At 41.4% G+C, this 25,583-nt stretch overlaps 1 protein-coding gene across 3 annotated transcripts; it reads right to left on the reverse strand.

Annotated features, from left to right (window-relative positions):
- Positions 1-636: 636 nt before the first annotated feature.
- Positions 637-25,133, reverse strand: LOC114552534 (alpha-2-macroglobulin). Of its 3 annotated transcripts, none has more exons than XM_028573411.1 (36): positions 25,016-25,133; positions 24,682-24,862; positions 24,254-24,410; positions 22,152-22,204; positions 21,756-21,776; positions 20,640-20,805; positions 20,477-20,561; positions 20,227-20,377; positions 19,819-19,936; positions 19,580-19,689; positions 19,314-19,481; positions 18,849-19,076; positions 17,608-17,671; positions 17,358-17,503; positions 16,492-16,641; positions 15,916-16,062; positions 15,719-15,809; positions 15,433-15,592; positions 14,733-14,958; positions 13,260-13,386; positions 13,002-13,123; positions 12,865-12,916; positions 11,999-12,082; positions 11,532-11,708; positions 11,003-11,078; positions 10,648-10,804; positions 5,525-5,599; positions 4,304-4,463; positions 4,010-4,197; positions 3,163-3,375; positions 2,643-2,761; positions 2,335-2,425; positions 2,180-2,248; positions 1,991-2,096; positions 1,785-1,826; positions 637-730 (listed from the first exon to the last, which is right to left on the reverse strand). In XM_028573411.1, the coding sequence occupies exons 1-36, from the start codon at positions 25,099-25,101 to the stop codon at positions 726-728; spliced, it is 4,371 nt and encodes a 1,456-aa protein (XP_028429212.1). In that variant the 5' UTR covers positions 25,102-25,133; the 3' UTR covers positions 637-725. The 3 variants fall into 3 exon arrangements, with proteins under 3 accessions (XP_028429212.1, XP_028429211.1, XP_028429213.1); XM_028573410.1 differs by having other exon boundaries at positions 15,713-15,809; XM_028573412.1 differs by lacking the exon at positions 11,999-12,082 and having other exon boundaries at positions 15,713-15,809.
- Positions 25,134-25,583: the final 450 nt, after the last annotated feature.

Below are 25,583 nucleotides of genomic sequence, written 5' to 3' on the forward strand. Positions count from 1 at the left end.
ACGTCACCTGCTGAAAGCGCCGCACACTGATCTTGAATGGACGGAGATCGGCATCACTGATGAACGGAGAGAGCAACCAAGTGTAGAGCACGACCCATCCAGCTCTACAGCTGTTACTGGAAGCGGCACAGAGACATGTCATGTAGGGAAACCTAAAAGACTGATTGAGGAGTGTTAAGTTGTCTGAAGAAAAATAAGTCACTTTAGGATTAACAGGCTTCTTAAAATACTTGAGCTGTATTGTATGCGTCTGTAGGTTAAGATGTATGGACCAAGACTATCATATTGTAAAATAATCTGTTACCTGCAGCACAGGGGTCATTTGTTTACATGCATATTATAAAATATAAATACATTTGCTAAACTTTGATTTCCAACTGCTGTAGGAGATGGGATTTGTAGATTCTCCAAGAGTCTGAGAGAGTTTAGATGTTATCTAAAGAACACTTTTTACTTTTGTGACCGCATTTCCACACTAAGCTGAGCTGCACAACTTCTGGTCTTTGGATAAAACACATACGTATATAAATACACAGCACAAAGATTAAATAGTGGAAAAAGGTTACATTATTTTATTGTCCATCATGCATGTATTTCATTTTAGACACAGTAGTTACACAGCTGTAAGAGATTGTGGCAGAATACTAACAAGGAAATACAAACAGACATGGTGTTAGTACATAATATGTATCTTCTGGACGACTGGAGAACTGACCACACGCTCTTCAAGCTGCAAAAGAAATAATGAAAAATAAAAATTGATTGCGAAGACTTAAGCCTGTTCATACCAAAGATTTGACAGTTTACACCAATGCTACTATACGAGACAGTGTATCCTCTTCATAGCAACAACTTTAGACCTACTTCCATTTGAACTTCCGGCTTTTTTTGTAGCTGGATATAATTTGTAGCATATGAATGAGGATAGTTAATAATTTCCAGTAGTAATGAATTGGCAAAAAAAAAAAAAGAGAATTTGGAGCAGTCCAATATAATTTTTAGTTTATTATTTGATAGAGCATCTGGAAAATGGCATTAAATGGGGAGAGATAGAAGTGATGACATGCAGCAAATAGGCCACAGGTTGGATTTGAACGCCAGCTGCTGTCAAGGACTCAGCCTACATGGGGCGCACGCTCTACCGGCTGAGCTAGAGGTCATTCCACATAAAACAGACAAGAGATCTCCCCTCTTTTGTCAATTCCTCCCGTCTAGTCAGCAGTTCCAGCGTTTAGGGGAGTTGGTGTCACCTCTAATCAGCCAAACATTAACTATCGAGACAGCATGTCACCAGGGGAACGGCTGATGATAACACTGCGCTTCTTGGAAACAGGTGAGCTACATCCCATAGATATACAGTGTATGTTTTCTTAGTAACACTATTCTCTTGATAAGGGAAAACAGGGCAGCTGTAACAGTTGAGGAAAATTAAAAGTATTCTCCTGACTCTGCCATTTTGACCAGCTGACAGTTTGTAACTGACTTGACCAGCTGACTTCGCTACGAGCTAATTGGCTGTTCAAACAGGTGACGTGCCTTACGTTCTAAAACCAGCCAATGGTGACTTGACAAGCTGAGTTGCAGGCGACACCATCAGACTGCTGTAACGTTCTAAAATGTTTTTTCCTCGTTGCAAATCTTTGGTGTGAGCTGGGCTTTACAGTCTACACTAGCTGTATGCTTCATTTGGTTTTAGGTTACAAAATTGGCACTTTTACAATTGACAATTCCAATTTACATTTAAATACATCATAATGCTTCTGTATGTTATTACAGTCCGTTACCTGCAACACAAGGGTGGATGTATTCTGTATCAGACTGGTCACCTTAAAGGAAGAAAGAAGAAAATGAGTCAGATGTTCAATAGCCTATTGTATTAACATACTACCATAAATGACTATTCTGATAACTGTTCAGGTTGTTGTACAGCTACCACGGAGCAGTGTGTGCTGTGACTTCTGTGAATGAGGTTTAGAGAGGACTGATTTACTTGGCTGGTAGTAGTCGTAGATCTTGACCACGGCTGGCTTCAGGTTCTGCACTTGGTGCTCCTGTATGAGCTTCAGGCTGTGGTTGATGCCTATGTCCTTCGGTAACTGTTGGAAGAAAAACAGACGACACGATCAGTAACAAATCTGGAGAGAGTCATCTCTTGTTTGTCACTTTAAATCTCTCTCACCTCCCGTATGTACACCAGAACATGATCCTCCTTCTGTTCAACACGATCCACCAGCAGGGCACCTTTGAGCTGTGAGGAGACATTAATCAGCTGTTATCATGACAACAACAACTGACACAAATACTACTCAGTTTAAAGTTACTGTGATCACTCACCATGTTCAAAGACTCTGGGTCTGGGACAAATCCAGAGAGCATTTTGATATCCAGGATAACCATGTTTGTGCTGGACTCCTTTCCACTATATCTGTAATGAAAGTACCATAAAAATATGATGTCAATCTGGTGCTTTGGAAGGCTCCATTTACTGTTTGTTTGAGCTGAGTTTTAGCTACCAAGTTGTAAACATTCCTCCCCTGTCCATCCACCAACCGTTACATAGTTCAAGCTGGTAGATGCAGAGGATCGTTTGCCAAAAACTTCAGTATTTGTCAATGTCGTGGATCTGCTTGTTGAGTACTTACAGGGATGTTAGGTTCAGACTGAGTTTGGGTATTTTGCTGGTGCAGTCGGCCTCTGGTTTGACCTCAACACTGAGAGTGGTAACATCAGCAGGAGTTGGGATGTTATAGATGAGAGAAATCTAAACAAGGAAAGTTTAATATTAATAAAATTAAAAACAAAAAAATATATCATTTTTTGTGTCTGTGGTTTTGTTTTGTGTATGAGGTGTTTGGCTCTAGTTGGACAATAAATGGGTTGCACTGTTGTGTTGTGTCTGCTGTGGTATGTTTTATTTGTGATTATTTGTGAATGTTGTGTGTGGACATTGGACTGGAAGCTGTGGAATTAATTACTGTTGTATTGGTGTTATGTCATTCTGTGTAGGATGGACCACTTGGAGGCATGACACATAAATAAAAAATACAATCAATCAATCATAAAACGTGAACAAGAATCTCAAGAATTTTCTTTGCTCAAGTTGGTTAAAATGTACATTATGAAACATCAGGATTGGTGGTTTATGTACATCAAACCACTGACCTGTATTGCAGCACACGCAGTGCCCTTCACCTCCAGGCTGTACTTTCCTGTCATGTCCTGCAGCTGCTTCTCCTGGTAGAGCAGCTTGTTGTTCTGATTCACATCAAACACCAGCTGGCCACTGGGAGACTGGACCGTCACTGTGCTTGAACCCTCTGGACTGAACACCAGAGTGGAGTAGAGAGCCAGAGCCTGAAGAGCCACCACGGTGTCCTACAACACACACAAAAGAAAAAACCCAATACTTATGTGCATACATTTATACAAATGTAAATGTTCTTTTGTTTACACCTGTAGCAGCTTTCATATGTAGGAGTTCACTTTTATCAATTTCAGGTCTCTCCAATTGTTGATTTTCATACAGAAATCAATTAAGAAAATGACCATTTAAGACATAATTATATGCACATTTAGTTTTATTTGTAGTTAATGGGATAAAACAATGCTATTGTTCTCAGTATGGTTTAATTGACACTAAACTGTTGAGGTATCGGGCAATGTCGCGGTCCTGTGAGAACTATGCATGTCTAAATAATGTGAGTTTCAGTTTTAAAATAATTTGAAAGATAAACTGAAGGCTTTAGTATTTTTCATAATTGGATAAAATGATCCTTTACTTCATAAGCTACATACAACATCTAAAGAAACATTAACTTGAAGAAGCAGAAAATGCATTGTCACAAACATGAAAATAGGGCTGTTTTTCTTGTGCTGTGCCATTGTTTGGGCTTAAGGTCAAGGCTAAGCCATACATTTTTAAATAACTTTGTTTGTTCACCTTATTTGTCCCAGAAGATATTACTGTATGTTTGACTCAAAGTCCAGCTTAACCCTGTCTGGGCTGTACCTGTGTGGAGGAGAATCCTCCATAATAGTTCTGCTGGCTAGTCAGCCATCTAACGATGCGGCTGGCGTAGCCCAGGTCTTCAACAGTCGGAGAGGCACTGAGTTTAGCCAGCAGCACATAGGAGCTGATCTCCACAGACAGAGAGGCTGACGTTTCTGTTGCTGTCTGAGACCAGTGGAGGAAACCTCCTAAAAAAAAAAAAAAAACAGACATCCACAAAGAGACCAACAGGCACAGGGTAAGCTTTGTCACAGTAATGAAGCCAGAATGATTTCCTGGAGGAGGAGGACTCACCTTCTTGTAATGCAACAGTGTCTAGGTGCTTCAGTAGGTGAGCACGGGTCTCCATGTCTCCTGCCAGGGTGAAGACGTACGCCAGCAGAGCTGTGGTGTAGGTGTTGCTGAGGTCACTGATTGACTCCTTGAGGCAAGACAAGCTCTGCTTCACAGGACCCTATAACAGATTCAAAGAATACATTGTCTTTCACCGCTGTGTTAACAAATTCCTATATTCAGGGAAAGGAACGACTTCAGTAAATGGAAACAACACAAAACAGCAGAAAGTAAGCTTTAGAGACAAAGTGAGGGCACAGCGGAAAAAGAAACAGGCCAGGAATCAAGTATTAAGCAGTGCTCCTAATCTGAATGATAAAGGAGGTAACAAAAAACTATTTGCATTGACCAAAATAAACCACTACCCACAAATGTAATTGTCAAATGAGGCATACAATACTAACCAACAAACTGAAATATGTTTAAAAAAGACTAACATTACATTTGAAATATTAAGTCATCAGATGGCTTGTTACTCAAGTGAGACAGTGGAAGCACCACAAAAGAATGGAACAATTTAAAAAATAACTAGGCTACATGGGTTACATTCAAATTAGTTCTAACTAATTAAATGCTCCTTTGCTCAGCTTTTGAAAAATAGACTTTTTTATGATAGACAGTTTCATTCATCACTACAACCTAATACTGGGAACTCCTGCCTGTACTCAAAACTAAATTGGTATTTCTACTACTTAAGTGGCATCAAGCGGTGAGGTTGCAGCAACCAACTGAATACGCCTCCGCTTAACCCCTTCTGTCCAAGCGTGTAGGAGAACCCACAGTGGCCTTCACTTCAATGTAAAACATGAAAGGCCCTCTTTAAAGCCAGTGTTTAGTTTGTCCATTCTGAGCTACTGTAGAAACATAGCGGTGCAACATGGCAGGCTCTTTGAAAGTGGACCCACTCCTAATGTAGATATGAAGGCTACATTCTAATCCAACAAAAACACAATTCTTTGTTTCAGGTGATTATACACTAATGAAAACATTTCTGCCAATAGCCCCCCTACATCCTACACACTGGTCCTTTAAAAACAGTAAAAAATAAATAAAAAAATGTGTTAGGGTTTACAACTACAGTTCACAGGATCTTTAGTGCTATGCCATAACAATTTCAATTCAAATGAATGCTACAATGCATCTTACGTACATATACATTCATATTACAAATAATCAACTCACATCTATGGAAGAATGCATCTCCAAGAAGGCAGCAGTGATGTAGGCACTGAGAGTAACTTCATCAGACACACCACCCTGTAAAGAGGAAGTACAAGTAATTAGTGATCTAGTCTGACTCACTGGATGCAGAATGTATCATTGGCCGCGTTTATCAAACAGTATTCTTCTCCCCTTTCGCTATCTCCACTATCGGTTATAGCCAATGCCTGCATTATTAATTAATGCCTGTTTTTTTAATTGGTTAACCGCTGCATCCCTAGTACTGACTCTAGAGTCATAGTGAGAGAAACAAGTGCCTCCCCTGTGCTTTTTGCCCATGGTCGGAAATCCGTAGCAGGAAACGTTAACCCTCTCCGTGAGTTCATGTTGTTTATGGAGAAGGAGAACCAGGACATTGCTGTGACGTGTAGTTCCATTTTTCTAAAGGTGCACGTCAGTCTACAGCGTAGGGATCAATGTCTCCATGTACGTAGCCCTGCGTAGATTTAACGCAGAAGCATAAATCACGCTACAGTCCCCTTCCCCCCTCCCCAGTCTGACACCCCTGCCTATAGCAGAATGATAATGGGTGCAGCCAGACCTTCTCCAGCAACGACACAACCCAGTGGAGATCTAATCGTAATCCCGTTCTTGTGACCAAAAGCGACATTGTTGAATCAAATTACATCCCAGTGCTGCCTGCCCATCGCACTACAACACTCTGCAGCTTTCAGTGGCTTTTAGCTTCGTATTAGGATTCCCCGGTTGGTATAATGGAGTCCTAATAGATTTAACTGACCACCTCCACCATAATTCAAACCATAAACTCTCAGCTTATAACCTCACACAAGACAACTGATCAGATTGTTTACCATGTAGGTATAACTCGATTCAAGGACAAGTCACTCGTGGATGGAAATCCTTTCAATACATAGGGGGCTCAAATTTGGTAGAGTTTACCAGATGTGTCACTTTTATAAAAAGAAACCTTTATTTAATAAAAAGAAAGGAGAGATGGGTAGATGTATTTAGTATATTAGTAAATATGCACAATTCCTATAATAAAAATATATTATATTATACATAAATATTATTATATAGGCTTACGTACAGTATATACAGACATAGATCACTGTACCGCCAACACTCAGGGGCCCGACTCACAAAAGTGATTTTGAGATCTTCTTACGCAGTTTGAAAATAGTGGCAGTGTCTCGTTTCACAAACGCTTGTCAGTCGGAAATTGCAAATACATTTGTGAGTCCCACATGGCTTTCACATGCTCATGCATGAGTCACAATTGTTTTGATAAATGAAACCTGTTGAAATTAATCCATCCATCCATCCATCCATCTTCGTCCGCTTATCCGGTGTCGGGTCGCGGGGGGAGCAGCTCCAGCAGGGGACCCCAAACTTCCCTTTCCCGAGCAACATTAACCAGCTCCGACTGGGGGATCCCGAGGCGTTCCCAGGCCAGGTTGGAGATATAATCCCTCCACCTAGTCCTGGGTCTTCCCCGAGGCCTCCTCCCAGCTGGACGTGCCTGGAACACCTCCCTAGGGAGGCGCCCAGGGGGCATCCTTACCAGATGCCCGAACCACCTCAACTGGCTCCTTTCGACGCAAAGGAGCAGCGGCTCTACTCCGAGCTCCTCACGGATGACTGAGCTTCTCACCCTATCTCTAAGGGAGACGCCAGCCACCCTCCTGAGGAAACCCATTTCGGCCGCTTGTACCCTGGATCTCGTTCTTTCGGTCATGACCCAGCCTTCATGACCATAGGTGAGGGTAGGAACGAAAACTGACCGGTAGATCGAGAGCTTTGCCTTCTGGCTCAGCTCTCTTTTTTTCTCACAACGGTGCGATAGATTGAATGCAATACCGCACCCGCTGCGCCGATTCTCCGACCAATCTCCCGCTCCATTGTCCCTCACTCGCGAACAAAACCCCAAGGTACTTGAACTCCTTCACTTGGGGTAAGGACTCATTCCCTACCTGGAGAAGGCATTCCATCGGTTTCCTGCTGAGAACCATGGCCTCCGATTTAGAGGTGCTGATCCTCATCCCAACCGCTTGACACTCGGTTGCGAACCGATCCAGTGAGTGCTGAAGGTCGCAGGCCGATGATGCCATCAGGACCACATCATCTGCAAAGAGCAGCGATGAGATCCCCAGCCCACCAAACTGCAACCCCTCCCCACCCCGACTACGCCTCGATATCCTGTCCATAAATATTACAAACAGGATTGGTGACAAGCGCAGCCCTGGCGGAGGCCAACCCTCACCTGAAACGAGTCCGACTTACTACCGAGAACCCGGACACAGCTCTCACTTTGGTCATACAGAGATTGGATGGCCCTGAGTAGAGACCCCCTCACCCCATACTCCCCGCAGCACCTCCCACAGTATCTCCCGGGGACCCGGTCATACGCCTTCTCCAAATCCACAAAACACATGTAGACCGGTTGGGCATACTCCCAGGCTCCCTCCAGGATCCTTGCGAGTGAAGAGCTGGTCCGTTGTTCCACGACCAGGACGGAATCCGCATTGTTCCTCCTCAACCCGAGGTTCGACTATCGGCCGAACCCTCCTTTCCAGCACCTTGGAGTAGACTTTACCAGGGAGGCTGAGAAGTGTGATACCCCTATAATTGGCACACACCCTCTGGTCCCCCTTTTAAAAAGAGGAACCACCACCCCAGTCTGCCACTCCTTTGGCACCGTCCCAGACTTCCACGCAATGTTGAAGAGGCGTGTCAACCAGGACAACCCCTCCACACCCAGAGCCTTGAGCATTTCTGGACGGATCTCATCAATCCCCGGGCTTTGCCACTGTGTAGTTGTTTGACTACATCAGTGACTTCCGCCTGGGAAATCGGCGACAATCCCCGTTATCCTCCAGCTCTGCCTCTAACATAGAGGGCGATTAGTCGGATTCAGGAGTTCCTCAAAGTGCTCCCTCCACCGCCCTATTACCTCCTCAGTGGAGGTCAACAGTGTCCCATCCTTACTGTACACAGCTTGGATGGTTCCCGCTTCCCCCCTCCTGAGGTGGCGAACAGTTTTCCAGAAACACTTTGGTGCCGACCGAAAGTCCTTCTCCATGTCTTCTCCAAACTTCTCCCACACCCGCTGCTTTGCCTCTTTCACGGCAGAGGCTGCAGCCCTTCGGGCCCTTCGGTACCCTGCAACTGCCTCCGGAGTCCTCCGAGATAACATATCCCGGAAGGACTCCTTCTTCAGTCGGACGGCTTCCCTGACCACTGGTGTCCACCACGGTGTTCGTGGGTTACCGCCCCTTGAGGCACCTAAGATCCTAAGACCACAGCTCCTCGCCGCAGCTTCAGCAATGGAAACTTTGAACATTGTCCACTCGGGTTCAATGCCCCCAGCCTCCACAGGGATGCACGAAAAGCTCCGCCCGGAGGTGTGAGTTGAAAGTCTGTCGGACAGGGGCCTCCTCCAGACGTTCCCAATTTACCCGCACTACACGTTTGGGCTTACCAGGTCTGTCCAGAGTCTTCCCCACCCCTGACCCAACTCACCACCAGATGGTGATCGGTTGACAGCTCTGCCCCTCTCTTCACCCGAGTGTCCAAAACATACGGCCTCAGATCAGATGAAACAATTATGAAATCGATCATTGACCTTCGGCCTAGGGTGCTCTGGTACCAGGTACACTTATGAGCATCCCTATGTTCGAACATGGTGTTCGATTATAGACAATCCATGACTAGCACAAAAGTCCAACAACAAACAACCACTCTGGTTTAGATCAGGGAGGCCGTTCCTCCCAATCACGCCTCCAGGTGTCTCCATCATTGCCCACGTGTGCGTTGAAGTCCCCCAGCATAACAATGGAGTCCCCCACTGGAGCCCCATGCAGGACTCCAGTCAAGGTCTCCAAGAAGGCCGAATACTCCGAACTCCTGTTTGGTGCATATGCACAAACAACAGTCAGAGTTTTCCCCCCCACAACCCGCAGGCGTAGGGAGGCGACCCTCTCGTCCACCGGGGTAAACTCCAACACAGCGGCGCTCAGCCGGGGCTTGTGAGTATCCCCACACCCGCCCGGGCGCCTCACACCCTGGGCAACTCCGGAGAAGAAAAGAGTCCAACCCCTATCCAGGAGTATGGTTCCAGAACCCGAGACTGTGCGTAGAGGTAAGCCCCACCAGATCTAACCGGTAGCGCTCCACCTCCCGCACCAGTTCCGGCTCCTTCCCCCACAGAGAGGTGACGTTCCACGTCCCCAGAGCCAGCGTCTGCCGCCCGGGTCTGGTCCGCCGAGGCCCCTGACCTTCACTGCCACCCATGTGGCATCGCACCCGACCCCAACGGTTCCTCCCACAGGTGGTGGGCCCATGGGCTGGAGAGATGGGAGCCACGTAGCTTGTTCGGGCTGTGCCCGGCCGGGCTCCGTGGCAAACCCGGCCACCAGGCGCTCGCCGACGAGCCCGCCGTCTGGGCCTGGCTCCAGACGGGGGCCCCGGGCTTCCTCCGGGCAGGGTCACTCCATCTCTACCTTGCTTCTTCATTGGGGTTTTTGAACCATTCTTTGTCTGGCCCCTCACCTGAGACCACTTTGCCTTGGGAGACCCTACCAGGAGCACAAAGCTCCAGACAACACAGCCCTCAGGTTCACAGAGACACACAAACCTCTCCACCACGATAAGGTGATGGTTCACCTGTTGAAATTAATCTAAGAGGGAATTATCGTGGATGGGTTGGCTCAGTGGGTAGAGCAGGTGCATATATACATAGAGGTTTATGCCTCAACGCAAAGGTTCAGGGTTCAAATCTGACCAGTGATGATTTCCTGCTCATCTTCCCCCTCTGTCTCCCCTTGCTATCCTGTAAAATTAAAGGTGGAAAAGCCCCAAAAAATAATCTTTGAAAAAAAACATTAAGAGGGATTTATCTCATATTGCAAATTGTTCCTTTTATGTCTCAAATGTCGTGAAGTGGGCCCCAGGCTGGCATTAGTTACTACTGAGACATGATTGAAAGTCCTGATGGTGCATTTCCATTTAACTACTGCTACAGCAAAAGTGTCATTTAGTAAAATTAACATACTGACCTTCTTTAGTTTCAGTTATCATCAGTCATTGTTATACAAACTGTGGTCAAGAGTGACTTTCATTACCTTCATTCTGTTGTTGAAGAGCTTTCCTGACTGTTCAAAACAGCCATTTTTTCGTTGTTTACTTTTCAGCCAGGTCACGGACGCTTCAATGTTCGCTGGGTCAATGTAGATGAAAGACTGAGCTTTGGCAAACGATCTCAACACAAATGCAGTCAGCCTGAGGATATTACAACAAAAGTTAGACAGAAAAAAGACTAGAGGAAGCACTTATGATCTGTTTAATGTCTTACGATAATCATCTACTCTGTTGTAAGTATAAAAGGTAAACTGTATGTCATGGTAAATGTTGCACAACATGTAAATACAGTATATCATTAATTATTCTTTGTGGATAATTGACCAGTAATGTTCTCACCAAGTGTTCCCTGTTCCTGCTCCAAATGTGCTGTAAGCACCGTCCTGATGTTTGTAGTTCAGCTGTCTCTGGTAGCCTGTATAACCATAGAAACACACTAATTAGGGCATTTACAGATTTGATAGGATTTATAAAATCCTATTATTTATTTAAGTTCAAGATTTTGGGTAAATCTGTTTCTAACATCTCTAAGTGTGAATGTACAGATGTAAAGAAAAAGTATACTTTATGGCTTTACTGGACAGCTGACAGTAAAAAGATGACAGGAAATTAAGGGAGAGAAAGAAAGAATGACATGCAACAAGGTCACCCTGGTGGCCTAGAAGTTAGGGTGGGGGGGCTGTTGTCAGCACCATAACCCAGAGGCCAGCAGGGTGACCCTGATCTGTAGTCTCTAATTTGAATGACAAGCAATGTCTAGCTATTATGCACGCTGCTTATTATATTTTGTGCAACCAGCACCAGAATGTAGCAGACGGTAGATTTGGCATACGTGTTCTTTTATCTACCAAAGTAAACTGAGACTCACCACTGGTCAGGAAGTTGGTAGCCTTTTCCCTGATGGCTGGGGTCAGCTGCTGTGTGTTTCTCAGGTACTCGAGGATGTAGATATTTGGGGCAAGGAGCGCCATGTTCTGCTCACCACATCCATACGGCATCTGCAGCAGCCCATCCAGGTTCTTCAGAGCCCGGCCCAGAATGTCACCTGCCCAAAAACACAGAATCACTGAGACCGAACACGTAACTAACCTGACCTTTACTTTCTTCTGGGGCTTGAAAGACAAACTGTATGTTGTTATACCACCTTTTGTTAATCCTTACAGAAACTAATTTAATATGTTGAAGGTATAAATGCACTTTGTATTTTTACTTTACATTGTTCAATTGATTCATTTTCATTCTAACCACAGATTTTCTATTTTTGATGGAAGCCTGTTCCCTTCCTAGAATTTTCTTGGTTAAAGCAACTCTCAAAATGAATTTCTATTAATTTACCAAGGACTGATACTGAAGCACGGGCAGATCCATCAATCATGTTCTCAGGGAGTTGTACGTCCATTTCCTCTGTCAAAGCTTCCCCTGTGAACAGAGAGAGAGAGAAAAACACTCAGCACTAAACCAAAGATGTCTTTTAGGTTAAACAGTGGTTTAGGTGGTGACGATCACATTGAAAAATAAATAACAGTAATTTCTTATACTGCACTGTAACTTTTATTTGCGTATTTTATCTCTCAGTTCTTTAAATTATTATACTGCACTGTAAATTTGATTCTTGTTTTTAATGTTTTTAAATTGTTTTTAATTGTTTTCTAACTGCTCTTTAATGTTTTATGTAAAGCACTTTGAATTGCCCTGTTGCTGAAATGTGCTATACAAATAAAGCTTCCTTGCCTTGCCTTGCCTTGCCTAAACAGACAGTTAGTGGATCATGAATTGAAACAGCTCAGACTGGATTAAGAAAGATAAAATCACAAAAATGGAGGGTTTTTTCACTTCAGTTGATAAAATATATTTATTTATTTTTAATTTTGGGGCATTTCTGCCTTTATTGGATAGGAAAGCTGAGATATGAAAGGAGAGAGGGGGGGGGAAGACATGCAGGAAAAACCGTCACAGGTCAGACTCAAACCCTGGACTTTATGCATCGAGGAATAAACCTCTGCACATGTGCACCCGCTCCACCTACCGAGGCAACCAGCCACCGATCAAATTTATTTAGCAACTGCCATGATCACAATGAAACTGCTATCTGGAAGTAGTGAATGTCTCCATTACATTTTTTTAATATGCAATCTACTCGACTTCCAGTATTTGTCTTTTCACATGTTTGATGGGCCAGGCCTGGTGTAAAACATACTGACCTTTTGGGCAGAGCAGCCAGTTGTAGGTCTTTGTCATCTCAGTTCCCTCAGCCTGAGAGGAAAGAAATAATATGAGTTACAGAGTTTCCATTTGGTAAAAAATTCTCCCTTTATCATATTGTTTTTAAGGTACCAACCTTTACTATGAGAGGTCGTGTGACCACATCAATTCGTCCCCTTTCAGGCACGCTCACAATCTCATTGTCACATGAAATTTGGGATGTCACGGCCTCAGCACTCACCGACACATTTACAACTCCTAAAATGAACAAACAGTGTGAAACTTGATTCAGAACAACAACATTTTGTCACTAATGTGGATCTCACTGATTTCATAGAACTCAAAAAGAACTCCTCCACCTCAACAACCTGGTGGATAAAAGCTTGACTCTCACCTAAGGCTGAGGGGGCCATGGTCCAGCTGAGGGTCTTGCGCTCACTGCCACACAGACAGGATGTGTACTGGTCACCAGAGAGGGGGGTGAGGGTGTAATCTAAGGAGGGGGTTGGAGTCACAGTGACCTGTTCAAGAGAGAGAATATATTTAAAAATGTAATTCAAATGCAAAAAACTATTCAAACTGCAGCACAATGCTGCAGCATTTAACCTTTCCCCCGTACATCTTGCAAACGTTTTTGTTCCAAATAAAAGGAGACATCTAATTATCAAGCAGTTTGAAGACTGACTTAATTAAGAAAATTATGATTATTCCTTATATTTAAAAGAACCTTGGTAAGTCTTGAGGGAGTTGACAGGACCGGCTAGAGAGGTGGGTAGAGTTAAACAGCAATCAATTACAGGTTTCAACAATGTTTTAAAAGTGCCTTTGATTCCACATTGTAAAGGGAGTGGGTAAAGTCATTATCTATTACAATCTGTTTAATGAGATGTTTTTTTAGGTTCAACTCATAACCCAACCAAATATTGTAAGGTTGTTGTGCATCCAAAAGTTTGGATTCATTGGAGTCATAAATATACACCTCCTCCCTCGGTGGTCACTCGAAACGAGTATGACTGTCCTCTCTGTCGGGTTGTCTTATTTGTGGATCCTCAGGTGGCTGTAAAGGCCAATCCGTGATCCACAGATTCTGCTGCAATGTGGAAGGTTGAAGTGGTGTGTGGTGGTGGTGGTGGAGCCTGTCTCTGTTGGAGAGACTGTCCTTGCGGTGTTGCCGCTTTGCTTCTGCGGCACGGCGGAGTTCTATTTCATGGTGTGCTGCACCTTCCTGCACAGCTTTCTTTGTGGAGGACGCCTGTGTGTGGCGTTGTTTAACGTGGGGAGGCTGGTGCACAGACAGCCACCACACGGTCCTTGGCAGGTCTGGGTCAGGGTCCAGTGGCATGGAGTCCAAGACGACTGGGGACCCATCCCTGCTGCAGCCTTCATCCACCTTATATATATATATATACACTGTACATGTCCTGTTATTTATGATCTTTATTTTTTTGTTCCAGATAATGAAAATTAAAGAGTCAGTGTTTCTCTGAGAAGAAAAAACTGTAATAACACAAACAACCAGTTTTGATTCATCACAAATGATCACAGGTATTACAAAACCATAAACTACTTTAATATTGGATGAATTTCCATCTAATTCAGTTAATTTCCACCACAAGATGATTTTTGATGATCCCTTAACTTCTAGAGCCATCATCAGGTAATTTATAAAAATAAAAATATTCACTTTGCCAAGTACTTTGGTTTACAACCAAAATACCTGCAGACCAATCACCATCTTACTGTACTTTGTGTTTTGTGCTAATGAGCTAATTTTAGTTACAAACTAAAGGTGGGGCAAATGGCTAAATGCTGATGCTAAACATCAGCATGTTACGATACATGTTATGGTTTTTTAAAATTGAATTACCATGATGCAGCTGGTCAGGTAGTTGAAGGTGGTAGCCTTCAGTTCAAAGTGCTCCCCCCTGATGATGGAGTAGGGCAGGCTGAGCTCCAGGAAGAAGGGCTGGAAGACGGTGATGTTTTTACGTGGAGCCAAGCCGAAACCCTGAGGGGACAGACAGAAAGCCTCCGTCTCCCAGGTGGTGATGGTGTCCGGGACAGTGAGGGACACATCCTTCGTTCCAGACTCTCTGGATCAGCAGATACACAGACACATACGGTGAACTTGAAAAACATGCTCGCTTGATAGTCAAAACAACAATGTGAGTAGATTACTAATGTGAAGAGTTAATTGCAGTAACACCACCACATTGTAGTTACTGTTACCTAAAACGAATGTGGAAATGTGAAATGCAGTTATACTGGGTTTCATGTGTACTCTAGCCCAAAAAGACTATTCCCCATACACAATCATTCTAAAAGAATTGTCGGTAAAATGAGTAATACATTCTGCATAGAATCACTAACTAAAATAACAATCCTAAAATGACTGAGCCATCAGTTTTTAAAAAAAAAGCTTAGGAGCGATGTCGGCTAATTAGTTTCATGCCATTCATGTGTGGAGGGAGACAGCGGGAAGGTGAACATACTCTTTAGGCAAAAAAATGCACTCATACACTCAAACACGTTTATTACCATCAAAACCCTCTGTGGCAAAAACTCACCCAACTTCCACCAGGTCCCATATCCAGGTCTCAGGGAAGAAAGTGCGGACTGTCTCTATTGGGGATTTATCAGGAGATGGCATATAAGGGGCCGCAGCAGCTGCAGGGACAGGGGCTGCCATTTTGTCCAATCTGGTAGGAACCGAATCATACATCATAACTGAGAAGAAAGTAGAACATCTTACGTTAGAAACAAATGAAAGCAATGACACAGTTACTGGTTTTATGAGGTAGTAAATATTCAGCATGTGTCACTTGATGGAGCAAAAAAGAAAGTCACCATAGCCATGATGGCCCTGGTAGTATTCTCTTCCTTTGTATTTGAGGCATGAAGGCTCTCGGATAACCATGTTTGTTGCCATCTTCATCCCTACATTCTAGATAATCCAAAAACAAACAGGCATCACTGAAAAGTTGATAAATGTGCAAAAATAACTTATTAGTATATTCTTTATTTTGTACACTCATTTGTGCAGGAAGTACCTGGAAAACTGTATAAGCATCAGCTGTCCCACCACCATGGCGGTATGGCATAACATATCTTCTCGGTCTCACATGCAAACATTCTGCATCATCTTGAACTTCATATGGAATATAGGATATCTTTTTGACTGGCAACAATTGAAATATCTGAAAAGAAAGGTTTGGTTCAAAGTTATAAACTGACAATGTTTGATGTTCTATCAAGATCTGACAAGTGGGAAACTCTTGGATACTAAGTCCTACTCTTATATCTTGAAACGTGGATGTAAACCATTGCCTTTATTGATAAGGCAGACTCTTACAGAGGGCTACACCTCACATATGTGATCATAACCTTATACTATAGCATTTTCATAACAGCACGCTTACTTTTACAACTGGGTGAAAAGAACAAAATCAGCAATGAGCTGCATTGCACAATTGATAACAACTGGTAGAGGGAGAAAAGGAAGACAGATTAACCATGGGACAAGTAGATAACACCGGAGTAAAAATGGATGATGATGAATGTGCAAAGGATTATGCAGAGGTCACAAATTATGTATGCATATAGTTTTGGTTGATTCCAGTAGTTACCTTGTCTGCATCCAGAGTCTTCCCTGGCTCCTTGATGAGGACACTCTGGTCAACAGCACTCACACCACACAGAGATTCTGGCCGGGCGGTAACCTGCATGATGGTCTCCTCTCCTGGGACGGCCGAGGTCGGAGAAAACTCCAGAGACACCTGACACAATCAAAGACACATCGTACCATCTGGACTTTAGTGGTAGATGAGATCCTGGATCTTTTCAAACTTTAAAAAAGTCGGATTTGAACCCGGGTTGCTACCAAGGACTCAGCCAACATGGGGCACCTACTCTACCGGGTGAGCTGGAGGCCACCCCATCAGAATAGCTTTTTAATGAAACCTCTGATCTTTCTGCGATTTCACTAGACAGCATTTTCCTGCCAGTGGAATGGCCACATGGCAGTTGGTCCTGCCAACGATTAATACATTCCTCATAATGGAGCTCTGTATCTAATGTGATTTTGGGGGTTATGATAGTATTGTCACTCCCCATTCCCTGCTCTGATAAGGTTGGTGCTTCCTTTTGAGATGTGATGAGGTCAGAGCCTAGATGCCAAAAAGCAACGCTACAGTTATTCTACATTTACATAATAATCTGTTCAACGTGAATTGTTTGACTGAACTAACTGATTTGTATGCCATGGCTTCAGACAAGGAACATGCTTAACGCATAAAGTAAAGTATCTCGTGTTAGTAAGTATAACTAGCAAGGACTGCCCATGGATTAGACCACCCTATGCAATGTAAGGTTAAAGTAAAAAAGTGTGATATTTATAATTGCTCCAAATAATCTGTAACCCAAATAGCTTATACTTTGATTCTGCACAAAAACCTTTGCCACATCTTCACATTTTAGTTCTTCTCAGGCTGACCTTGTTACTGAAGCATTGCTTAGTAGAGAAGTCCGCGCTGTTGGCGATCACAGTCTCACTGGGGAGGATGGCGTAAGCCACAACCTGGACGTTTGGTGCCATGTCTGGAGACACTGTCAGCTTAAAGGACACCTCGCCCTCATTCACTGAAACAACATGAACAACAATCATCACTCACATACCTTCATAGATCAATAGATTGGCCATGCTAATTCAATAATTATAATAATAAAAGTCATTCTTTGCTCACCTGATTTATCTTTAACTTCAACCTTTTTAACTCCTTGTATAACAATGGCTCCTCTTGATAAGACCTGGGAAATTTAAAAGAAAATGACAAAGAATGAGTAATGCAACAATAAAACCATATTTCCTTTAGCAGCCGATTACAACACTGTCTGCTATTCTGATGTGTGGTTGTGTTTGCCATACAAGTTTAGAGTGTATTACATCAATAAACACTTGCCTGCCTATAACACAGTTGCTAAAAGAACAGACCTGGGGCCTGTCATGATGCAAGTTGAATTTACTCTGGCTCTCTTTGAGGTATCTTGCTTTACTAAACTGGCCCTGTTAACTCTGAGTTTAGCAAACCAACTATGTGCTTACGCAGGTGAAAAGGGAGGGGTTTGTACTAAACAGCCAATCAAATGCAACATCAACATATCCAGAGTGGCTTAATAAGATACTGATATAATTATTGATTCCTGCAGTGAAATGTATTAAAAGGAGAACTCTGACAATGTTATCCATCTGAACACGAGTCTGTTTACAGGTGTTTGGAAGTACTACTGCATATGTAGAAAAAATATTATCATTTTGGGACTCCACAAGTTGCATGAATCAGCATTAGTTGGGGCTAAGACTACAGTACAAGTTTGAAAATGTAAAAAATCTGGGGGTTTGGAGAAAGAAGACCTCTGCTATTAGCTACATTAGCCACTACTAGCATAACACACAAGAATGTCTGAACACAATGTCAGTGGTTGAGTTGCATTATTGGTAATGTAGCTGCTGGGTTTTGACAAAAAAGTATGGAATGAAAAATCTCTGGTTCTGCTGCATTGATTGTGATCTTTTTTCCTAAATAGGCGTTTGTGATTCTCCAGTGGTGTAATCGCACCAGACTGGATATTTAGCTTGATGCACTGAACTCTTAATATTTGGATAAAAAGTAGTGGAAGGAAACCCACATTAATCTGAATTTTCTTTTGCAGATTTGTTTAACAGCTTTGTTCAATATAGTGCTTGCAACTGTAAACGGGGTTAGCCCTAATGTTATTTGGCAAACTTTGCCTATTATTACTCAACATGGTCTATACTTAAATGTAGCACAAAACACAAACTCTCCTGGGTATTTGGTGTCTCCAGTCTTACCAGGTAAACTGTGGATATCAGGTATCGGATGTAAAGGTCATTTTAAAAACATCTTCCATGTCCATGTCTCTGGAAGAGAACTGGTGATGGGAAAATAGTTCACCAACCACTCACCAGATACATCACATCCACAAAGCCCTGGGCCTCTCCAACTACGGTGTATTGGATGAAGATTTCTTCTTCTTTGTCACAGGAAAGTGGTTCATCCTTCTTCTTTACGTCCAGGAAGCTGACCGTTTTAGTATCAGGAGAAGAAAGTGTGGCCAAAGACACTGTGTGATCGTTAGACTCATAGTATGGTGTTCTGTAAGGAGGGTAGCCCAGTGTCGGTGTGTTGCTAACCTAGAGTGCAGAAAGAAAAAAAATATATATAAATGTGATCATGGTTGTTAAAGTAGAAGAAAGCTTTAGTTTTTTCAGCCAACACAAATGTTACATATAGACATAGTAGACAGTTTCTATGGCACATTGGTCAGTTGCAGCATATTGAGAAACCATTTTTAGGTTTATCATCTTAATAAAAGTGTTATAATGTGGTTGGCAAATGTTGGATTACAGATTGTAGTTTCTACTTCTTACTTGTAAGTGGATGTCCCCTTCAAAGTTAGCTGTGCTTAATGAGAAAGTGGCGACACCATCACTGTTGGTTGTGAGATTCTGTAACCAACGCGATGACCACCTTTCCCCCTCAAACAGGAACACCGGCATGTCAGGAATGGGTGTATTATTGTAATAAACTGCTTTAACCTGTTGGAAGTACAACGTTGTATCACCGAGAATGCACACTGCTTCAGTTGCAATGTGTATAGAATCACATTGAAGAAGAGAAGACCAAATGCACTTACTTTTCCTTCCACATTTGATCCTTCGTTATAAATTTTGGGAGTGTCAGTGAAAGACAGCTTTCCAACAACATATGAAATCACCGTAGTCTTCTCTTGTGAGTGTGAAATACCTGTACAAGAAGACTTCATGTTACAACAATGTGGACGCCATATTGTTTCAATATATGGCATAGTAATTTTGTTATTATAGGCCTACTAATTCTTTTTAAAATATAAGTACAATATATTTTATGACTTGCCTGTCCCTTCCTCTTCCATATTTGCACTGAGTTGCAGTACATCTCGCAGCACCTTTTGCGCAATTTTTGTGAAAGTTGACATTGTGAAGATAAAAGTGGCACAGCCTTTCTTGTCCGTCTAGAAAGCACAATAAAATAAGATAAAATAAAATGAAAAAGTGAAGGACATTTCAAACTTTACACATGTCATGCCCTTATTACTTCTTAAAAAACTGTAATTGTCAAATCTTTATATCTAACTACTATCTCCATTGTATAAAAATGAACTTTTACGCTCCTCAATTTGTACATTAGACTGACAAGACAGATGACAATATGTAGTGTTAATGTGCACAGTGTACATTCTGTAGGAGGATATGTAAGGTCTATGCACCTTGCTTCATGAGACTGTCACCATGGCTACTGTACCTGCTTTGTCTCCTCGTAGCAAGGCATCAGGATTTCAGGGATTCCCTCTGGATGTTCAGGGGTGATTACAAGGGGTATACCATAATAGGCACTTAAAGGTCGGCACACCTTAAGTTCAACACTGCCTGGCACAGGCTGTCCGTATGTATACCTAATTAGATGGACATAAAAAAAATATTGTTATTGAAAAGAAACCATTCCCTAAACTGGACCTATTTTAGATTATTTAAGTGAAAGAGCTTCTACTTACGTTGCACAGACTTCAGCCTTGATTTCTTCCTGATTAATACTTACTTCATCAAATGCATTTATTTTTACGTCAAATTTAGGCAAAACTGGGGACAAAATATGATTATTAGAACTTTTGCTTCATTACACATGGATTGAAATGGATGGTAAAAAAAATAACTCACCGTATTTTTCCACCTTGAAGCTGTGTTGTATTTTATCTGACCCAATCGACACAGTAACTTGGTAGGCTCCTTCACGGGCCTCAGAGTTCAAGGCGTAAGAAAGCTGCAATATCTTACTATTGGATGTTTCATTCAGCCACTGTCCAATCCTGTTGCTGTTAGAATCCTGTTAAGTGAAGTAAATGGGAAGAACATGTGACAATAGCAAACTTGTGAATACAGGAAGAGCATGTTTCTTCTTCTCCTTCCACAAGATGGCAGATAATGGTTGATGGCCATGGTTTGGTGTAAGAAATTGGACTTCTTGACTCTCAGTGGGAAAACACATCATGAAAACTTGAAGCATACACTTTAACAACATATCATTTGAAACTACTCTCAATTAGATCCTGATGAATGTACTGGCAGGCTAATATCAGTGCCCAGTTACAGATATTGGTCTGATTAGTGTATAGTGGACAAATGTACATAAAGAAGTTGCTGCAAAAAATATACACTATTTCTATCCTTTTTAAATCAAGTTTCATGTAGTTTGACAAATACATCTTATATTTTGATCCACTTACTAGCTTTTATTAGCTAGAGTTTATGCAGTGCAAAAAAAAAACATTTCTACTGAACTCCATCCATCTACTGATGAAGAACATTAATAAAGGCTGTTAATATCACCAGAAAATGCTCGTAAATGTTATGACGAGTTATGATTTTTGTCAAATACTTAATTCAAGAAGGGGAAGGGAAAATAAAGAAAATGCAGCCTGTTAAACAAGATTTTTGAGTCAAGAAAGTTGGTGTCCAAGGTCATGCATGAATTCTTATACTTTACTGTCATTGTTCATGAAAGCCTCGTTCAAGTTGTAAAATAGGCCTATCCTTCCACACAACGTACTGTGTGTTTGTCACATTTGATATCAGAATCAGTAAAACATTCCATAAAGCTTGGGCCTGATGGCTTAGAAATCACTTCATGTTTTTAGGAGTTTAACATGCTGAACTTTTAATAGACATTATAAAGCATTTTGTTTTATAGTATTTGTATTGAATCAAACTTTCAAAAAATTTAACTTTCAGTTTATTATACCCAGTAGTGTGTTTAAGTGTGGATATTAGTCTTACCTCAATTTCGATTATATCGTACTGTAAAGAAAGAAAGAAAGACACAAAACATGAAGAAAAAAAACATTTAAAAAAGGCTTGTCATCAAGAGTATGTAATTTTTGGAGAAAAAAATACTGTTCTATTGTAATCTTTAGTATAGATTCCACTGTTATTTCTAATTAAATGGGATAATGTGTGACAAAATGTTGCAACCACACGTGTTTGAATGGATCCATCACTGGGTCAGCAACCTTCAAAGCAGCTTGGTAGGTTTACCTAGAGGGGCTGTGGTTGTACTACTGACCCAGAGCTTCACCAGGAGCTCACGTTCTGGTTCAATCAAAACTAAAACCTGCACCAAACCGTATCACTGATACTGTTTATGAATGAGACCTAAAGAAAGGAAAGACTCACCAGCTGATTGACAGGTCTTAACTTAGTATCCAGTGTGATGACTCTGAAATGCACTGAGAGACATGCAGAGAGATTACATGAAGCCTTTACAGCTCTTCTACAGCAGTGTTAAACATCCTAACAGGCCAGTGATTGGTCTTCTGTTAACTGAGAAATTACATCAAATTTGAAAGAAAGAAGAAAATGTGAAAAAAATTGACAGTTTACTATTGGCATTCCCTCTTGTTGTCTGCCACAGAACTGCATACATTAATAAATAAAAAAGTAATCAGTGGAAAATGTCCGAGTATCCCAAGAAGAAAACCTCACATTCAGCTCAGTCTGCATAATTAGTATTAACATTTAGGAATCTGGACAAAGCTTTGCATTTCAGTAAAGTGGTGGATAGTTTTGCACGGAAACTGCTGATAAGGAAAAGCATTAACTTTGAGATAAGATAGCTCACACAGTTACTCTCTTAAATAAATATTGTAAATGTGGGACATCACTAATATGAATGTGGGAACGTCTGGGCTCTTAACTGTTGCAGCAGGGGAAAAAGCAGTAATTTCATTTGTACTAACATATTTGTATGTATACTGTATATGCTAAAATATTTCTGGGCTTCTGTGATTTTAACCTTTACTGCCTGTTAAAATTACTGTTGATATTCTGGGGCACAATCAGTTTCTCACTACCTGTTAGAGCCAATAGATTTCTATCATTGTGGGGTTTTATTTTAAAATCCTGGGAAGGTCAGTATACAATATAATGATATTGTGGCAATACATTTCTTACCCTATGCTGCATGTGTGACAGGTTAAAGAAAATACTCATTGCCTGTTATACACTAAAAGGTATTGGTACATTCACAGCATGTGAGGATCTTAAAATAGCTCAGGTTAAAAGGTTCATGCACTCAGTACATAGTTCATAGAGATTGACAAAGTTAAAATATGTCATGCATACAAAGGGTAAAAAATTGTAAGAAGAATGTGTAAACATTGCATTGATTACTTTATTTCGTGGTGCATAATTTAAGGGTAAAAGTATTAATCTGTGATCTACTAAGTGCTCTTAATCTATGAGCCTGAGATCGATTGCTTTGGTCTCCACCCAAGTTCCCGGGGAAATTATATATATGCAGATATATGTCAATAGGGAAATCGCGGTCGTTTCCTCATTATACTAAAGTTATCAGTGAGGAAAAGATCACTCTCGTGATTATTTCTCCTCTTTTTCAGGTAGGTTATTGATATAAAACGGAGTTCATTTAATAACTTGCTACTTTCTAACATGTCAATAGTGTTTAAGGTGTGTGTGTGAGTAACATTTTGAGTAAGTTAGAGTTAAGTTTGCAGAACGTAATATATGTGTGTGTGTGTGCGTGTGTGTGAGCGGAGCCCCCGCTCGGTTACAGAGAAGAACAGCTCCGTACTGAGATTAGACGCCATTTTATGTCAATTGTGAATTAACATGTACGCAGTTAATAATCTATTTTGCGGTGTATTTGTATAATATGTTTCAAGCACTTTATTGACATTTGTGATAAATGTAGTTATGGTTTACTGAGCTAAAACTAATTTGTGCTTAACAGTTATATTGAAAAATGTGTATACGTTTCAGTGAATTACAGTGTATGCTATTGTGACTTGAATAAGCCTTGTACCCTACAAAACTATTTCCTGTAGATCTGTTCTGTAAAATGTGGTACTGTTGTAATTACACTAAAGTTCTCAGTGAGGAAACATCAGCGCATCACTCTCGTGATTATTTCCCCCCTTTTTCAGGGGCATAACACATGCACTGCAATTATTTGTAAAGAGGAAACTTGTCTATATATGGTACCATATTGTGTACTACGTCATAGATCTTTGATTTGATTTATTTGCACAAAACAGGACAACATAAGAAAATAAGTAAGTTGTGCAGGTGAGGAAAAAAACTAAAACCTAGAGGCTTATGAAAGGAATCTCACCTCAATTATTATTATTATTATTATTATTATTATTATTATAAGCAAACAGACAAAGTCATGTAATCTACATAAGTGACCAAGCATAGAATCAAAAACCAAATAAACCAACACAAATCAAGTAAAAAACCCATCAGCTCAAAATTACCTGTTTGTCCTGGGAGGTAGATTGGTTTATCGGTTTGGATAAATGTCATTGGTCGATAGACTTTGATCTTAACTTTTCGGACTTCTTTAGAGTAGAATGTGTCGCCTCGTACCTCCACCTCAAAGTTCTGCACCACTTCATCCTGCACTAAAGGAACCTGTGACAGAAAGATATTTTCTAGACAACGAGAGCCATTACATCCCATTAAAACATGATTTATGAATATTTAACTTGATCTGTTGTAACTTCAATTGTTAAAATCCTAAAATCACAAATGTATTACAACAGCAGTTGTCAATTTACACAACTTATTTATTTATATTGTTACTGTTACAAATCTATGTGTGGTTATATGTGTTATGAAATCCCATTAAGCTAACACATTTTATGGAAATCGATACATGAATCAAATCAGGAAAGCTGCTGACCTTAAATTCAGTGCAGGTATGAAATTCTTCACTGGACGTCTTCTTCAGAAGGGTTGTATTCGCCTCTTGGGACATCAGAGTGACGCTCATTTCCAGAGTCTCGCTGGGCTGCAGGAGACTCGTACAGAATTTGGTCTCGGCTCCAGATTCAAGAATTGCAGGAATGGCTACCATGTACTGCCTACAGCCACAGACACACATACAGTACATATCTCACTGGATCTGACATGGAAATAACCCCAACCCAGAAGATTATGCAGCATAAAATCCTTACCCATGATCAATTCATTCAACCGCAGGCTATTATTATTTTTTAACTGTAGAGGTAACTTACGGTCCTGCCACCGCTTGGCCCACGCACATCCAGCTCAAGAAGACACACAGTTTCCATGTCCACATCTGAATCCCAGGACGACCCATGACTGAATGAGATGATCCTGAGTCAGCATCTGTTTTAATAGTCTCTGTTAGAGAAACCCACCCCCACAAACCTACCCCCACATCCCCTCTGTTTGATTTTAAGGTAACCCATTCAATCATTTATAGACTTACTGTTGTGGTGTGTAATGCTGACTGCAATTTTTTTTTATGGTTTAATAAGGCAATGTTTGAAGTGCAGATAGTTTAATTCCAACTATAATAATGTAAATATGAAAAGATATTTTTTTTTCCTGATTCAGTCTGTTTATATAATTTTAGAATATGCAAATAAAAAAAAGGTGAAATGTGTAGTTCCTTGCCACATGCTCCAAAAAAAAAAAAATCATCAAAAATCAGGGCAGCATAAAAAAAAGGAAATCGGGGCAGTATTTGACCGTGTGCAAAAACTGCATGATTTACTTTTTACTAGTTTGGCACACAACAAACCTTGTAACGTCCTCAAAAATGTAACTGAGATTCTG

The sequence above is a fragment of the Perca flavescens genome, chromosome 3, assembly GCF_004354835.1.
Source record: "Perca flavescens isolate YP-PL-M2 chromosome 3, PFLA_1.0, whole genome shotgun sequence".
In the NCBI taxonomy this organism is placed as follows: domain Eukaryota; kingdom Metazoa; phylum Chordata; class Actinopteri; order Perciformes; family Percidae; genus Perca; species Perca flavescens.

Coding starts and splice junctions, on each gene's coding strand:
- LOC114552534 (XM_028573410.1), bottom strand. CDS start 25,101: ATGGGTCGTCCTGGGATTCAGATGTGGACATGGAAACTGTGTGTCTTC. Junction 21,777..22,151: donor TAAGACCTGTCAATCAGCTG/GTGAGTCTTTCC, acceptor CTTTCTTTACAG/TACGATATAATCGAAATTGA. Junction 3,376..4,009: donor GAGGATTCTCCTCCACACAG/GTACAGCCCAGA, acceptor TGTGTGTTGTAG/GACACCGTGGTGGCTCTTCA.